The sequence below is a fragment of the Penicillium diatomitis genome (genome assembly GCF_028827545.1).
Source record: "Penicillium diatomitis strain IBT 30728 chromosome Unknown utg000001l_segment0_segment0, whole genome shotgun sequence".
Lineage (NCBI taxonomy): Eukaryota > Fungi > Ascomycota > Eurotiomycetes > Eurotiales > Aspergillaceae > Penicillium > Penicillium diatomitis.
The window spans coordinates 3,224,175-3,241,641 of NW_026623173.1; the positions used below are offsets into that span (position 1 = coordinate 3,224,175).

Genomic DNA, 17,467 nt, shown 5'->3' on the forward strand with positions numbered 1-17,467 from the left:
GCTCACATGGGCTCGAGAATAGCGTCTCTCAAAAACTGGCAGTAGGTTCAAAGCATATCTCAGCCCCCATAGGTGTACTCAAGCAATTCGCACTTACGAACTTCAAAGTCATGAAGCCCAGTAATAATCGCTGACTTGAAAGTTGAATCTTATACCTCGTCTAATCATTTCGCTATATACATCACGAATCACCCGTCATCTCCTTCTTCATCGCCTGCTTGACAATAGCTCCGCACATTTTCGCGTATGGATTCGTCTGTACAGCCATTTGCTGAGCCACTTTGTTCCCGTATCGTCCGCCCAAGAAGAAATCCCGACTCGCCATCTCCTCCAGCTGATCCGCACTGTATCCGCGCAACTTTTCCGGGCCAACAGTTTGATTCTGTGACTGCGAAGCATTCTTCTTCACCCTAGCCATCTTCAAGAGTAAGTAGCCGCGATGCGTGTGCGCATCAGCCAACAAGCGCGCCTGGACAGGAGAAACCAGATCTGCTGGCGACGCTGGTGTCGCTAGCATTATAGCTGTGCCGAGATCCGCAAAAACGCTCGACAAAAGCTCAGAGGCCTCTGGTGCGTAGAGGGAGTCATTGGAAGCAGGGTCGTCTGACACCGTTTGGTTTTGAGGGTATTGAATATCGGCAAGGAGACGTAGCGTTTGTGCGCGATTTGTGTACGCGGAAGGGTAGGTCGGATACTGAGCCACGAGGCTGTTGAGCTCGGAGAGAGCTGATCGAACGACTTTCTCGTCTGGCCTCTCCGTATCTTGAAGGGTGAGGATAATTTGTGCTTCGCGAGACTTGAGATGTCCCAGGTCGGTGGAAGAGATGTTCACTGTCGCAGGCCAGGGTGGCATTGATGGGCTGACTGTAACGCCTGAGGATGGAGACGACTCAGCGTCGAAAAGGGCCTGAAGCACAGCGGAATCATTCTTGCTCAACGAAGGGCGGCTGTCGGAGATTGTTGTCATTATGATGAAGAAGTAGATGGTCTCGGGGAGTCGGGGGGAGTGAGGTTGAATAGGACAGGATCGATGGAGTGTGCAGTCACTAGACGACAAGTGCGCGTGCAATATTCTGCGGCTCTCTTCAGAAATGATGTAGTTTGCAATATTCTGTTGCCATGTAGTTTGCTATGAAATCAAACGATTCATCGGGGTTTCTTGAAATTAATTCGAAGCCGAGCCGAAGCGCATTGGTTGGAATCATGCGGCGCGACTCGGCCCGGTTGTTGGCGGATATTTCCGGCTGTTTCAGGAAGAGTGCCGAAACCCTCGTGCCGTCCGGATAGCCTTCAGCAAGAAAAGGTGCCGACTAATGATGATGCTTGCGGTTTTGCAAGATATCCGCTGCGGTTAACAGAGGGGAAGTGACCATGGTTATCAAACTAGTGATGGGACCAAAGCCATTTATTTAGGTCGTCTCTTCATAGCAAACTTTCCATCTTTCCACTCAAGCACATCCTTAACTTTTCATCTTTAAACACCACGCCTACCAGGCAAAGTTCGACTGCGCATACTTCCAGAGCACTTGAACTTGTCACACAAATCAAGAAGAACACATACTCAAAATGGCTCCAGTAGCGATCTCGCCCCCTCCATCGACCACCGGTGAAGACTCCATCGCCAGCTATCGTGGTTACGACCATGTCCAGTGGTACGTGGGCAACGCAAAGCAAGCGGCCAGTTACTACATCACTCGGATGGGATTTAAGCGCATTGCCTACCGTGGTCTCGAGACTGGCACGCGTCATCTCTGCTCCCATGTCATCCGCAACGGCGATATCACTTTCATCCTCACCTCGCCCCTACGATCTCTTGACCAGATTGAGCGTTTCTCTTTCGAGGAGCAAGCCCAGCTGCGTGAGATCCACCACCACCTTGAGCAGCACGGTGATGGTGTAAAGGATGTCTCTTTCGAAGTCGACGACGTCGAGGCTGTTTACTATGCTGCTGTCAAGAATGGTGCCAAGTCTGTCTCCAAGCCTCGTGTGCTCGAGGACGAGCACGGCCATGTCAAGGTTGCTACTATTCAGACATACGGTCAGACCACACACACGTTGATTGAGCGTGGCCAGTATCACGGTGCTTTCATGCCTGGGTTCCGTCTTGAGCAGAACCCTGAAGATCCCGTGGAGAAGTTCTTGCCTGGTGTCAAGCTTCGCCGCATCGATCACTGTGTGGGCAACCAGGACTGGGACGAGATGGATAAGATCTGTGAATAGTAAGTCGCATCACTATCTCGAAACATAAGCTGTTCCGTCAAAGAGTCACTTGAAAATAGGAGAAAATACTGACGGAGACTTCTAGTTACGAAAAAGCCCTTGGTTTCCACCGCTTCTGGTCAGTGGACGACAGCCAAATCTGCACGTATGTCATCACTTTTATCAGGTCTCATGACCAGGTTATGACAAAAGCTGACTGCCTTTCCCAGTGAATTCTCCGCTCTGAAGAGTATCGTCATGGCTTCCCCTAACGAGATCGTCAAGATGCCAATCAACGAGCCGGCCAAGGGCAAGAAGCAATCCCAAATCGAAGAATATGTCGACTTTTACAACGGCGCCGGCGTGCAACACATCGCTCTCTTGACCGACGACATCATTCGCGACATCACCAACCTAAAGGCCCGAGGTGTCGAATTCATCAAGGTTCCCGAGACATATTACACCGATATGCAGGCCCGTCTGAAGGAGTCTGGTCTCGTGCTCAAGGAGGACTTTGAGACTATCCGTAGCTTGGATATCCTGATTGACTTTGATGAGGGCGGTTATCTTCTTCAACTCTTCACCAAGGTATGTTTAGGATCCCAAACTGTGTTGCAACGAATGTCATATACGCAAGGTACTAACGTGCCACAACAGCATCTCATGGACCGTCCTACCGTCTTCATCGAGATCATCCAGCGTCACAACTTCTCCGGATTCGGTGCCGGCAACTTCAAGTCGCTCTTCGAGGCGATCGAACGCGAACAGGCCCTCCGTGGAAACCTTGTCTAAAATTCGCAGAAAAAAAAACGCAACCGCGCCATGACTTCAATGACCGCGAGATTCGCGATGTAAATAGTTTTGATGATCTTTGGCCTCACGCATGGCGACTGCATAGGGTGGCTTTGCTTTTCCCGCTTGATACCTATTGAGCTTCATGGAGTACTGGAATTCAATACACTTTGAGATTTTTCACCTAAGGAGTCCGTGTAATGAGGATATCTTTATTACAAAGTTGATCTAATGGCGCTACGGGCGAAATGATTGCCCGAGCTTGAGGGTAGGTAAACAGCTCGGAAGAATCTTTTCGCAAATGCTGTGATTCTACTGTAATGCATGGAGTGAGAAATCACGCAGTCATGCTCATCTGGCCTGACTGAGTTAGATTTAGTTGGATTGATTTCTGCCTTTCTCTTTTACTTTTCGGTCATGTCACCTCGCTCTACTTCTTCTTCGAGCTCGTCCCACCGGGCACGTTGGCTCCACGTCTCTTGTACTTGCGGGGATCTAGAAAGAACGGGTTAGCAAAGAACAGCTCCATCTGACGTGTTCTGCAACTCAGTGACTTACCCTTACGACTCATGAGAGCTCGATTCCTAGTTCCCTTGCCCCCTTCCCAGAATCCACTTCCAGCCTTACCCACAAGCCCAGCCTTGCAAATTCCACAGCTTTCGGGACGATAAATTTGTTCTCGAGAACAAAAGCCACTATGAAAATGGTCAGCAGGATAGATATCAAAAACATCATGGCTGCGAAATGATATGGACTCACCAGATCATACGGTTGGCGTGTTCATTAGGATGATCAGTCTGTTGGTCATGACACCTACGATTTGTCAAGTGTCAATGGGACTCGCGTCCTTCTCTGCACCCTGCAAAACCGGTCGTTTTTGGGTAGACTCACTTGTCACATGGGAAAACTTTAGCACAGCAGCTGAACCTGAACCAGCGGTAGCTCTTCCCGTAGTGTTGGCACCGGCCTCGACGAGGAAGTTCCTGTCCTGCAACGATGCCAAGGACCTCCTTGGGCCGCTTTTTCAAGGGGAGAGCGGCCCGTGAAGACATTGCCGCACTTCCTACCACCAGAAATTTGACCTCGGGCAGCTTGAATACCATCTTTCGGTGACAGTGCCGGCAAATTGCCATGGCGCTTTCTCCGCGTACGGCTGAGACGCCTGGGGCGTGGTAGGCGGTGGAGCATTCGGAGCAAGTTGGAATGAAGTTGCTAGAAATTGAAAAGTTAGCCCAAGTGTTCGCGGGTCAATAAGATACAGATGGGGTAGATTACCTTGGAAGCATGTCGAGAACCGTACAGCCATCTAGATCAAGATAGCCGGCACGATTGGCGTGGGAATGCATCAATTGCTTCCGGAATCCGACACTCATCGAATTGGCGCACTTTTTGCACGACTCGACCTTGGGCACATCTTTCGAATCGGTGAGCTGAGCGACGTTCTTGAAATCCATGGAGTCCTTGCAGCGTTCACACTTGATAGTGATTGCAAGGTGGGCTATTTCCAAAAGCTCGATACCATAGAGCTCCATGAAAGGGAAGGAGAGCGCCACTCCACGGCCCGGTGTATCAGTTACTGCGGGAATTGGGGCACCTCCTTCTTCTGATTCCCCTTGACTCTCCTCAAACTCATCGGAGTCTTCCTCATAGCTCGAGCCATCGGTCATATCAGTCCCACTGTCTTGTTCAGCGACGGACCACTCAGGCGGACGAGGGATAACATGGAGATGTGGTTTGTCTCCCTTCCCTGTGAGGGGTACTTCAGGCTCGGCTTTCTCGGCTGGGCTCTCCTGCTCCTCGGTAACATGTTCAAGCTTCACTTGTTCTGCAACTTCGGGGAGAGGAGTCTTTGCAAAATTGAACATATTGCTCGCAAGGTAATTGATCTGTGAAACAAGATTCATCTGGGAGTTCTTGTCGACCCATTGTGCAAAGCCAATCTCAACCGAACGTGCCTCGGCTTCGCTCGAGCCTTGTAACTCGATGGAGCTGTGCTCGAGCGGATAGAGTTGCGGTATAATCAACTTCACCATCTTGACTAATTGAAGACTTTTTGGTAAACGGTCCGGCTTGGCTGGTTGAATTGGAATCATGAACACAGTCTCGGAGCGTTTCTGGAACAGCGGTAGTCTACCCAGACGGGCCTCGAGTTGTTTCGTCTCCATTGCTCTCCGTTTCTCTGCCTGGGACTTTTGCTCGTACGTGTAACTTGGTCGGATAGCGATGGGCTTGCCTTGCGAACTTGGCTTTGCGGACGCCGAAACCGAAGAGACTGCTTGAGATGCCACAGGAATGACTGGTTTTGTATCTGCTTTCTCTTTTCTGTCTTCCGTAGCATCGACGCTGCCAGTGTTGGCCACAAAGGTCAGCTTCGGACCTCGTTCCAAGGTCGTCAGAAGCCGTTCAAGTTGCCTGTCTAGGGTATTGACCCAATTAAGCAAGGTCCCACGCGCGTTCGTTCGAATTGCAAAGTCGACAATGTCATCGAACCCCCTCGATACATTGTTCTGAAACGCAGCCTCCATTTCAGTGTTGGTTACTGACAGTTTGGGCCGGCCCTTGTCAGGATACGTTGATGGTACATGAAGGATGCACTTCAAAGCATCCAGCTCAAAAGGGAAATCGGGATCAGAAGGGACCAAATCAAAGGTGAATTTGGTACCATCAATAACTTCCTCTTGCTGTGGGCGAAAGCGGCGTCTTAATTGATTGAGCTGGAATTCTCTTGGGTCATTTCTCTCGACTTTGGAGACTGGCCTCGTCACTTGAGCAACAATCGATTTGGTTACGGCTTGATTTGACGTGCTCGCATTCGCGTCCGAACAACCAGAGCCAGCGGTATCGCCAACATTTGTACTTGAAGTTGAGGCCTTCGGTTCGGATGACTCGCGGGGCGCGTCTTTCTTCTGATCTCGCACGGCGGCATCGTGAATGAATGGGCACTCAGCGCCAGCACGGCATCCTGGAAAATGTTTGTTAGCATCGTCGATCCGACCTATATTCTACATGAAACATGGCTTCCCGGTGCGAACTCGCAGAAAAGTCTGCACGTTCCAAGCCCCCAACATGATCATCGCCAATCGCTCTCTCGCTCTCGTCCAGGTCAGTCACCGGAGAAGCCAGTACAATAGCCCAGGCCGAGATGGCCTTTTGAAAGGAAAGCAACAACCCCGATTCAGCGAACAAAAGCTCCTATCTTTCGTGGATACAGCCTCGACAAGCGGACCGTCTCACGCAAATTGCGATGATGAAAAAGAATGACACATACCCTTTTTGGTGGCGAAATAACGACATTTGGTCCGTTTCTTGGGGACTGACTGGCGCAGGGTGACAGACGATCCCGCCAGCGCATCCTGAGTCGCTGGGCTGAGGGACTCTGGATCTGCTTGAAGTTTCTGTTGGTGAGCGTGTGATCAAGAAAGGTGCGGCCCGTCGGGATCTTTCCGTTCAGGCTCATGATGGAGAAGAGATGAGCCATGGATGAGTTGTCTCTGGCCGTAATAGGTGGAAGGGACTCTCAACCTAGTCATCTGCTGGTTTGATGATGCGATCTACACTTGTATGTGCAGACCACCGAGCTCCGATAGTATGGCTTTCTCACTCACGTTGTTGGGTTTGGGGCTGTGGGCCTGTCGCGCTTTCAGATGACCTGTTCGCCATGCTGAATTCCAATTCAAATTGGATCCGGTCGATCAAGAGATTATTTTTATCCGAGTGATGGGTCGGTCAAATGGTGCGACTTGCGTCTGCAACGGACTGAAACGGCGTTTGCGTTGCCAACGCAGAGATCGGGTGACCTTTTGACCTGCCGAGGGATCGACAGGGCCAGAATCGAAGTAAAGAAGCACCCAGTGAGACCTAGTGATGGGAAAGTCACGAGGCCGTGGGCGTCAAGGTTCAGCCTCGGTATTCCTGAATCGGAGCGTTCTGATCTCTTTGACACAAGTCGAGGGTTGAGTGGCCGACTACCTCACCATAAGAATAAATACATCATCAAGGATGAATCCTGCCGCCGATGATGTCCCGCGATGCCAAGCATTTGCGGATCTCCACGTCTGCTGTTGTGAGTCGTGACTAAACCTCGCTCGCACTGACTCCCGTCAGCATGAAGCTCCAGAGTGAGCCAGAGCCAAGTTGCCACAGCGTCTCGTGGAGTCTGATTCAACCTGACTCATGGTAGTGGAAGTGGGTTTGATCGTGACCCTATTTGAATCGAATCGAATTCTTGGCGAATCACCTGCCTGGGGATCTTCTGACGGGACATGCTACCATTGAGATCAAAAGCGGTGAATCGCTGCCATGTGCCCCTCGATGTTCACCAAGGCACGTTGATTGTCCACTCAATTAAGCTATACTTTCACTTGTTTCTCGTTGGAGACTCTCGCCGACACAGTTCTACTTTGTCAATACAATCACCATCTCAAGCAACGCCGCGAGACTCATAATGACAGTCTTTCCATAGTCCTTCATCGGAATTGACACCAAACTATGACGGTAGGCCACGAATTATGACTCATACCGATCCGATGCATCAACACACGGCAAGTGAACTACGAGTGGCCAAGTCGACCATCAGAAAGTAGTATGAGAGCAGCATTTTGAGTGAAAGGGGAATATGACTAGATTAGTAGATTCTATTGACAGCACGACTCGGGGTAGATGTTTGTCAGCAAATGAAAGTTCTACATTCGCCTTTATTAATACATAGAGTAAGTGATTGTTGTCCCCTTGGATTCTGGTCAATTCAAAATCCGCCGGTGGCAAAAGAAAAAAGACTTCTGTTCCTCGGCCTTGTCATATGCTCTCTACGAGAATGCACGTATATCATAGGGGTAGGATTGTGGGGCTTAATCAGCTCTGCCCGGCTCTCCCGATCTTGATTAGGTGTTGTGGTACTGAGATCTATATTGCCTCTTTTAGACGGTCTCTTTAAATACTCAAGGTTAACAGGCACATGGCACTCTCAAGTCTTCGATCGCGGCATTTCCCAAGTATCGAAGCGATACCGAGACCCATGCAAAAACAGGACTACATGAATATTGTTTGTCATGTGCAGCAGCTTGGATCTTCAAGTGCCAATCCGAGTGTCTCGAGTGTAAGAGACATTGTTGTCGTCAGCATGCTTACTGACACTGTCACAAGCCCTGGTAGATGGTGATATGTTTTGGACTACACTGTTGACCATAAAGCTATGTGTACTAGGCTCAGGCTGTATAGTGTATTGTGTATACTATGGGTAAACAGGCATCGCAGCCTATCTCCCTTGTGTAGCATGTGTCAAGCTACCTCCAGGAAGCTCATTCCAGCAGCACAACAGCGAACAGACAAGCTGAGTAGTCCACACCTCGTCTGCCCTGTCTGTCATCCGCCGATAATTCAGCGTTCGCCGCCAGATGACCAGGTGCATAGCGCGGAGGCCGCCGCATTACCCATCCCTACCTCTGTGCTCTGTGTTGTTCATTAGTCGAGGCGCTAGACCAGGACAGGTCGTGCAGTGAGAATACAAAGAAAAAGGAACCCCCGTAAACGGTGTCTAACCGATGTAATCGCAGCAGCTCGATACCCCCGACCCTGGAAGGAAATGAATGGGGTCACGTTGTCTACCTCTGGGATCCTTCGCTATGCCCGGGGTCCAACGGCCCCCTCGGTGGCTTGGTCAGACTCTGGACTTGTGGAGTGGACGTGACCGGATCTTCCCCCGGGGCCTGGAGGTCTCCGACCGCTGCCAACATGCAACGAGGCACGTTGAGTGTTGACTGCAGTGACTGTCGTTTCACAGCGCAAACATGTCGGGGGAGAACAAAAGACCGACCGAGACAACTGCTCACCACTCGTTGAGAATGGAGTGCTTTTGGAAATAAGCGCCTGGAGCGACGGAAATCGAAGAAGACCGGATGAGAGCTTGATTCCACACAAGGTCTTGGATGATTGATATGGCTGTCTACATCTTCACAATCATATAGGTGAGTGCCTCATGTCCTCGCTGGTCTTCTCTAGATCTTGGATCCAGAAGCAATCTTGAACGAAGCCTGGATATGCAGATTGCAGTGACTGTGTTGTCACGTCCATGCTGAAAATGTAATACCACTCATACGAATCGTGAGCTAGTGGTAATTTACAATCTTCAATACAGAATGGTAATACAGCGATACAAGTGTAACGAAGCCACGGCGATGCAGCACTAAGACCAAATAAGGCGAAAATGAATATGACCCAAAATATGATCCAGCGAGAGCCCACGGACTCTTCGGTGCATCCACAATGGGACTAGCGTTCCATCTGCCTTCCCCCCAAATCCCAAGCCCATCCAACCGGATCATCCTTCCAGAACCCTTGCAACCTTCCAGGCCTTCCAGAAGACGCAAAAAATGGTGCAACGAACTCCATCTACCAATGTGCCAATGTGAGACAGGAGGTATTTGTTTGCAGAACCGACCCTATGGCCAGACCAGGGCCATTTGGTTGGGCAGGCTGACCCTCACAATCACTTCTTCCCGACCCCCTTCGCTGAGCTAGAAGACATGTCAGTAATGAAACAGCGACTACGCTAGGCGACGCAGAAGAGAGGGGAAGGAGGAAAGAGGGACGATGGTCGTTCTTGACGGTTGAATGCACTCAATGCAGCACATAATTACATATGCAACTGAACTCTTTTCGACTCTCCCCCCCCCGCACGTACCGTCACTGGAAAAGAGGGGCGGTGATTCGCCGGAGGACAGCGCTCCCCAATGTGGATGCACGTGATGGCATCCAGACTCCACTGGTCCACCTCATGGCCAACCACACTCGGCTCTCGATCTCCAGTGCGGAATCGCATCCCAAAATGCGTGGGATGTGGTGGAGGAAGTGCACAGGCATTTGCTTCGCGCTTTCCAAGATTGCGCCTGGCCCCAGTCATCGGGTGCTCTTTTCATGGGATTGTGGATGATGTCGGCCCCGTGAGGAAGAGACCCTCCAGGATTTCCAATGGCCAGGCTGCCTCCCAAGCTCAGTAATACCGTATTGTGGAATCTATATCGGCGCCATATTGTTTTGCATGGACTTTCATGCTCTTCAGGAAGCCGCTAGCTCAAAAAAGCATGCATGCTTTGGAAGTCTGGGTCCTTGGGCAGCCAATACACAGGTGCCCGAATACTCCCTTAGGCCGTCTGCCGAGCCGAGACGAGTCGGGATCGGGATACCATGGACCGCAGTCGGTGACTCGGTGGCCGATATTGTCATGATACGGTGGACTAGCTGCCACTGCCACTGGCCAGTTGCAGATGACTAGATAGTGATACTGCGTGAGTTTCCCATCCATGTCAGTAGCATGCGTGGACTCGCTGTGGGAATCTGCGCCGATAAAGCCAAGTCCCACCAGAGTCAGTTGGTCATGTTCAAGGACGATCAGGAAGCATCATCGAGCTGCTGAGCCGATCGATTGCGACGCACTGGACAAGCTGTGAGATTTTTCACTGCACAAGATGCTCTTGGTGGATGCGCTACTGTGTACTCAGTCTGGACTGTGCACTGTCCACAGCCACACCAGGAGCAAGACGCATCTGCACTTCTGTATACAATTCTGTGAAAACATAATATCGGTCTAGTATATCTCTTCCAAGTTCTGGGTGACCGATGTTCTCAAAAGATAGAACAGATCTGAGAGATCTCCACGAGTATACCAGAAAGCCTGGGTCGCCCCCCTAAAATCCAGTAAAATTGAAGACGTTCATCATTGGCCGAGCCGGTTTCTGTCTGCTGGGTTTTCGCTGGAGATAATGGGACATTGGCTGCTCTGCGACCGGACCAGTCGAGAATAGCCTTTGATGTGGTAGTTTGCAGCCACGTTGTGTTCTTCTGCACAGGATTTATTTTTGGGCTGCGTGACTTTTGCGTGTATGTTGCGCAGGGTCCACAAAGCTTCAACTCCATCGAGAGGCGTACAGTATCACTATCACGCATCTGACTGTACGTACTGACGAATGTACCGGCCGTGAGGAATAAGGTATCTGCGGACGAGTCGATACAAACTTCTCCGATGCCGAAAATGAAGCTCCCCTCATGGGCCATGCGTACCAGGATCTGGATGGCTGTGACCAAGAACCAACGTGAGCTCTGCTCCAATGAGAGAACAACTTCCCATGAGAGGCTGGCTCGTAGGAGTGGCGACACTCTGGCGGTTGGATCTCAGATGCCAAGTGATACTGGTACCTGCCTTGGCACGGAACTCGAACTCGGCTTGCCGAGAGTGATTACTCCGACGGAACTCCAGATCCAGTCGGGTTGGGGTAGACTGTAGAGTGGGTTGACAGGCTTACGGTGGCCAGGCCTTGAAACATAGTCGAGTACTACTGAACCACAATTGGGCGCTTCTGGAATCCAGACAAGAAGAAATCTCCTGCTTCTGTGGTTGCGCTGCGTAGACCATGGAGTTCGTGCTCAAAACCCATTCCTGCACAGATCAATGCGGGTCAAGTGTCAGGACTCAGGACACATCCAACACCTCCCCTTCCGCCCACGTTTCTGAAGCAGCCACGGACAACCCCCATGTGACCGTTCTCTCGAACGGCTTTCCCCCCCCCCCCCCCCCGTTTGAAGAGTCACCCTTCTCGTGGGGTTCAAACAAGCCACCGCTAAACCAGGACAAGTAAGTGTCCCAAGTCAGGCCGCAACACTTTCTGAGTTGTAGCCCAGGAAGTTCCAGGTGAGTGGGTGTCGGGACCATCTAGCGTCCTGACACGTCCGAAAGGGGAAACTACGGCGGACCGGCGGAAGAAGAAATGTTCAGATGTTGTGCTGTGAGCTGAGACGGGGAGACTCCATCGGGGGGTTTCGTAACTGGTCGTGGTAAAACGCTCCTGCACCGGTGAGAAGATCCTGAGACCGCTGGCCGAATCAGTTAGGAGGCAAGCTGAGGGTACGATCGACTCCACTTGGGGCCCCACTACTTCCGAAGGGAGGAAGCAAGTGTTTACTTCAATGGAACGGGAAGTGGAATTGAGCGTACTACTACTGTAGCATGCCTGTTTTGGTTGTTGCGAGATTTTTGAGGATTGTATAGCACTTGATATGTGTACGGTTTGCTTTCAGTTTGGTGATTATGAGATTTCACCGCACACCTCAGTCTCAAACAAGTACTATATATACCAAGATAGTGACTGCTTCTACAATGTTACTGCTCCGTACTGCGTTAGCGTGTGAAATCTTCGATATAGAACGTCACCCTACGACTGGTTAGACGAGCCAATCGGGATCCGGAGGTGGCTGGTCTTCGAGTGGTTTCAGCTCTCCAGTTCTCCTACAAGATCAAGCCACAGGGGCGGGGGAGTACCCGATTGATACTGTAGCTGGCGTCGGAGGCTCTAGCTGCCCGAGAAAGCCGATGCGCGTGCCGTAAAAGACTGGAGAGTTACAGAGCATAGACTATACACTTTAGACCGTGCCTCCATGTGTCCAGCTACTGGAACTCTGCTAGGCACTCGAATTTGAAGCCCCACTGTCTTTTCAAAATACAGACACCAGCAAGGTGCATGGCAAAAGCCAATTGTTAGGTATGCCGAACGCTTATGCGCCAAGACCGCTTGCACTATAACACGTCGATCCTATTCGAGGTCTTCGATCTTCGAAGACCCATTTAGCTTACAGGGATATCTGAAACCCGGTCACGAGGTTGCACAGTGATTCGATGCGCATGAAGGCTTGAAGCGCGGATCATCACACAGTTTGTCTAATCTGTCGACTGCGCAACTGTTCGATTTTCTCTGTTCCGTTTATTTCATCTGGCAGGGCAAGATATCCGATGTCCACCCCCACACAACTCGGGAGGAGTCGGAGAGCAGCGCCAGAATGTGTTCTGGGTGTCAGCTCCAGATCTCGGATTCTGAGCGCTGTGATTGCTGCGACCAGCAGATGGGCCCCGGTGGACGAGATCCTGGATCGGAAATCGTGTAGTCAGCGTCGGAATTTGTAGGAACACAGCATTCCCATGATCACCGACACCAAGTAAAAGTCGTCGCGTAGAATGTGGGGTGGGCAAATGCGTATCTCTTTTGATTCTTCTGTGCGGATCAAAAACTCTCACGTGACTTCCTCATGCGGTCACCTTACCCTTGGTCGTGAGGGGATCCGCTTTTTGTGCTTTGGCAAGCGAATATTTACGGGTTCGTACTACTGTACGAGTGGACGTCCAGAAGCTGTGCCGGAGTGGGTATAGGTGAGTGAAAAAAACGGTACAGTACGTTGGCACAAAGTGCATTGTTATACTTGATTTGGATCAGTCCTCGGTTAATTTTCTCGACTACCATTGATATACATGGCGATGGGCAATCACCTGAACCCAAAATTACACAGGTTCAGTTTGTTATTCTGCCCTTGAAACCAAATGGCACGAATCCCAGGTACTCGGGCATGTGTAATATGCATAAGAGGGTCCGGAACGCTTAGACCAGCATCACGACGTCATTCGGACTATCTGGAGACTGGAGACTGGAGTGATTTCGGAGGATTTGCGGCTATACATTTCAGGTTCAATGGGGGCGGAGTTATACACCACCAACCACTCTAAATCTACAAAGTTGACGGTATACAGTCCAATGTAGATAATAAATGTGTAGATGGAGCATGGGATCGAAATGGAAGGATGATGATATACAGCAATCCAAGAAATGGAAAGCATCCCAACAAGATATCCACGCTTCTCGGACGAGAGGGTCCGGCAATGCGGTCGGTAGAACTGGTGAAATTGTAGCGCAATCATAAGCACGACTCGAGTGCATCACCATTCTCCAGTCCTCTTATTGTTCGGATGTTTGGCCTCGGTCGGATAAGGTTGCGGTTCTCGAGTACCGATCACGGGCAGAAGGAACCAGTGTGTCGAGTCCGGTCGGGTGCTCGACGTTGAGGGAACCATGCAAAGTCCATCCTTGTGAGGATACTTGAAGCGAGAAGCATCGCGATTGATGTCAGCTGGTACTCTGTAGTAGTCTGTACTCTGTACTGCTGTTAGACTCAGGGCTACAAGGCTACTAGATCCAGGAGTACCCAGGACACTCCAGGCTGTAGGTAGGCATGTAGTAGGGGTACCGGAGCAGTACTGCGCCACGGCTTGTACATGTCTACTGTACTTATTACTTCATGGGCTCTGCTATCAAAGCGTCGATGGATTTTAATTCAATGACATCAAACTCAATCCAGACCGCCCAACAATGAGGATACCCATTTCCACATCTCCCGCTATATTCTCATCATAGTAGCGACGCGCAGAACACAGATTTAGGTCATCTCTGCCGGATCGCTCCAATCCGTCTACACCTTCAGACTTCTGACCCAGTGATCCAGGCGTCATTCAGGCACCACGTTCTGTCGATGTGCCAAGTTTGGACCAAGTCACCGATGCATCATGCTGACCTTGATATGGGCCTCCGCTGGAACTCATCTCCCTGGAAAAGCCCCCTCCCCCGACCCAGATCCGGGGCGCCTTGCTCCCCCGCGGACCGCTGGTGTTCAAACCGTGTTCAAGAGCTCTCTCTCTCTCTCTCTCTCTCTCCAGTCTTGACAGGCAGCACACGCTCCCATACTGCAAAAGCAGGGAAGAGACGAAAGCCAAGCTCAGAAGATTATTAACCGCGCTCGGTTCCTCTGCGTCCTCTGCGAGTCTCGGTCTACCCTCCATTAGCGTGCATGGTGGCAAGTCTAGACTCCGGACATCCTGTCTCTCCCCCACCCGATATCAACGTAACCTTGACTTGGTGCTAGAGTTTTGGTGAAGGTCTTTGAAGTTTGGCCAAACCAAAAACATAATGGCTATCTTTAAGATACTCTCAATGCTCCACCGTTATTCCCCCTCCATCCGGTGCAGCGAGCAAGATCTGAGCGCTCCTCTGGTCGAATCGTATTCGCGTCACCACCACCACCACCACTCTTGGTCCCAAGTGATGACTACGTAGAACCCATAAGAAAACATGTAGTTGGAACTCGGAAGTAGTTCTTTGGTCAACACAGCATGAAACCTGCACCTGTCAAGCGAATCATGCTCGTCAATCTTAAGACCCTGATCCTTGCTCCTGCGTGGCTTGCGAGAATATTTGAACTTTGATTCCACATCCTCATTGACTCGGTCTTATCTGGCACCAATGCCATGAATGATGAGCTCCAGGAGTCCAGCTTGACAGCGTGACTTTTTCGGTAGGAACTCTCACGCCGAACATGAACTGGTAGACGGTCTCTCATTAGGCAGATCAAGGTCTGGAGTCGACTCTTCAACCATGGTAAGAAGTGGTCTCTAGTCTCTACTGCAAGCTTTACCTTGGTGTCAGCCTCTCAAGCCGTGTCTCCGCGCGAGCGCGTGCAGTGACAAGTGACGGCACCTTGGACGTTGTACCAGTCCAGCGGTTCTCAATATCAACAGCTACTCCAAGTCGATATCTCCGTACTTTCCCCCCCCCTCCCTCTTCGGTTTCCATCCAGCTCCCCCGGTAGATCAAGCTTCCACGCTATTCCGACCAAAAAGTCACACCATCCATCGGATAGCCAACCTGGCGGTACGGTACCTCTTTACTTTTTTGACTTTTGCTGTGAGCTTGCTTTTTCAGCTCACTTCCCGCTAAAGACTCCAAACTTTCTGTCAATCGGTACTTCTGTGAGCGCACCGGGCTCAACGATTTGGCTATTGTTTTATTTTCTTGTCTCTTTCTGGGTCTTGTTTACTCTTTGTCCCCTCTGACTTGCAATTCAATCCCCAACTTGTCTATCCCAGGTATGTTGACATAGCCTCGAAATGATCACAGCGGTGTGTCATCTCGAAAGACATGTTCAAGACCACTAACCCACTACCTATCAGTAGAAAACCGTTCATTCTCGACTCACCCGACTGGAATCAAGTCGAGTTGTATTTCAACTCAAGAGTCAGTCGGGTCTCATATGCAGTACATGCACACATTCAGTACGCCAAGTACAAAGTACAGACCCATTTCCTCTTTTCCCTCCCCCCCCGAATTGTCCAGGACCGTCCATCTACGCGCCTTATTTCACTCTTGCCATCAAGATAATGTACAGATCAATGTACAGCAACATCCAGGTCATGCCAAGCTAGCCTAAGGTTTCGCCCGTCGACGCCAACAGATCGGAGATGCCGTGCTGCATCCCAATCGCTCGGATGCCCAGAGCGAAAAAACAAAAAAGAAAAAGAAAAAGAAAAACGGTCAATACCCACCTAGGCAGGTAGCATGCAAGACACCAGACCTTTTCACTTGCAAGAGGGTCGAAATGCACGCGGTACTTCAAACTGCCGGCTTGCTTCTTACATAGATGGAGATTGGACCTTGGAACTCAGACGAGACTGATAGCTACAGTGATAAGATGGATGAATGAACGGGGAAGTCACCCATCGAGGTCTTGAGATTGTTTTGGAGTCTGAACCCTTCCAACAACGACTGCTCTTTCAATACAGGCCTCTGTTGGCTGTCGGATACCACCATATCGACACCTCGTTCTCTCCTCCGCCATCCCCATGCGCATTCGACGGCTACCTGAGACGACTACCTATGTTGTTCATGGATGTAGCCAACTCACACCCCGAGCACTCAAGATTCAGTACATGCTACAAAGCTCATACCCATCAACCTCTAGTGTATTTATACAAAGACCCGTCTAGCCCTCCCGAGGTCACAGCCCCGGGGCTTACCATCCATGCTCCCACCATCTTACGTGTCAGCGCCACACAACTTTAGTCCTACACTTACCTTATCCCCCCCCCCCCCCCAAAATCACCATGGGGCTCAGGCGACCGTTGGACTTGGACTCACCTAACCGCCCCCTTGTTATTGCTCTTGCACATGATCATCTTCACGCTTTGTACTTCTGCATCAGAAACAGGGATATGGTGGTCTCGCATGAAATCCATGATCGCTCGAGGAGCCCGCCTACGGCTCCACCCGGCCTCACCCTCCGCGGATCCCACCATCCCAGGAAAACAAAAAACAAAAAGAAGGAACTTTGGAAAGGCTACACGGCACTTCCATGATTGACGGGATATGCATTCATTACAAGGTACTGGTAGTGAGTAGATAAAATACCTTGATCGGTCGCCGTTCAAGTGTTATTGCTTCAGATGAATGTTCTGCAGCAACACCTACCGGGGCTGGAGCGCCTCGATCAATTGAATTGAAACTCGAGAACGAGAGACGGGAGGTGATGGGGGGTCCAAGATCAAGATCGTTCACGCGGTCGCGTTTCGAGGCGCCTCGAAAGTGCCCGTGGGTGGTTCTGAGTGTGCAAAGGTCCAGACCGCTGGTTTATTCATAGCATGGCGCTGTGATGCTGCAGTCTAATGGCATGCATGCACTGGTGACTTCCGCCCAGAACATTGCATTTGACTCAACCATGACCTCGACTCGGATTCAGAGGATCTAGGTACTACGGGATCTCATGTAAGTGGTGACACTGTTGCATACAAGCAGAGAATGTTTCGCGTTCATTTTCGGGATTATCTTCGGACTTG

The 17,467-nt window shown here is 50.7% G+C and overlaps 5 protein-coding genes across 5 annotated transcripts; 1 reads left to right on the forward strand and 4 right to left on the reverse strand.

The window, feature by feature from the left end:
• Positions 1-181: 181 nt before the first annotated feature.
• On the reverse strand, positions 182-967 carry hmgX (the record flags this gene model as incomplete). Its single annotated transcript, XM_056930504.1, has 1 exon — positions 182-967. One exon carries the CDS (start codon positions 965-967, stop codon positions 182-184), a length of 786 nt encoding a protein of 261 aa, XP_056794797.1.
• A 599-nt stretch (positions 968-1,566) lies between these two features.
• On the forward strand, positions 1,567-2,991 carry N7539_000901 (4-hydroxyphenylpyruvate dioxygenase family protein; the record flags this gene model as incomplete). Its single annotated transcript, XM_056930505.1, has 4 exons — positions 1,567-2,219; positions 2,306-2,365; positions 2,430-2,787; positions 2,857-2,991. 4 exons carry the CDS (start codon positions 1,567-1,569, stop codon positions 2,989-2,991), a joined length of 1,206 nt encoding a protein of 401 aa, XP_056794798.1.
• Positions 2,992-3,421: 430 nt separating this feature from the next.
• On the reverse strand, positions 3,422-6,448 carry N7539_000902 (CHY zinc finger protein; the record flags this gene model as incomplete). Its single annotated transcript, XM_056930506.1, has 7 exons — positions 3,422-3,486; positions 3,550-3,686; positions 3,751-3,804; positions 3,883-4,203; positions 4,267-5,953; positions 6,024-6,183; positions 6,260-6,448. 7 exons carry the CDS (start codon positions 6,446-6,448, stop codon positions 3,422-3,424), a joined length of 2,613 nt encoding a protein of 870 aa, XP_056794799.1.
• A 4,581-nt stretch (positions 6,449-11,029) lies between these two features.
• Positions 11,030-11,309, reverse strand: N7539_000903 (uncharacterized protein; the record flags this gene model as incomplete). The annotated part of the gene is made up of 2 exons (XM_056930507.1): positions 11,030-11,263; positions 11,289-11,309. The coding sequence occupies 2 exons, from the start codon at positions 11,307-11,309 to the stop codon at positions 11,030-11,032; spliced, it is 255 nt and encodes an 84-aa protein (XP_056794800.1).
• Positions 11,310-16,347: 5,038 nt separating this feature from the next.
• On the reverse strand, positions 16,348-16,870 carry N7539_000904 (uncharacterized protein; the record flags this gene model as incomplete). Its single annotated transcript, XM_056930508.1, has 2 exons — positions 16,348-16,492; positions 16,773-16,870. The coding sequence occupies 2 exons, from the start codon at positions 16,868-16,870 to the stop codon at positions 16,348-16,350; spliced, it is 243 nt and encodes an 80-aa protein (XP_056794801.1).
• Positions 16,871-17,467: the final 597 nt, after the last annotated feature.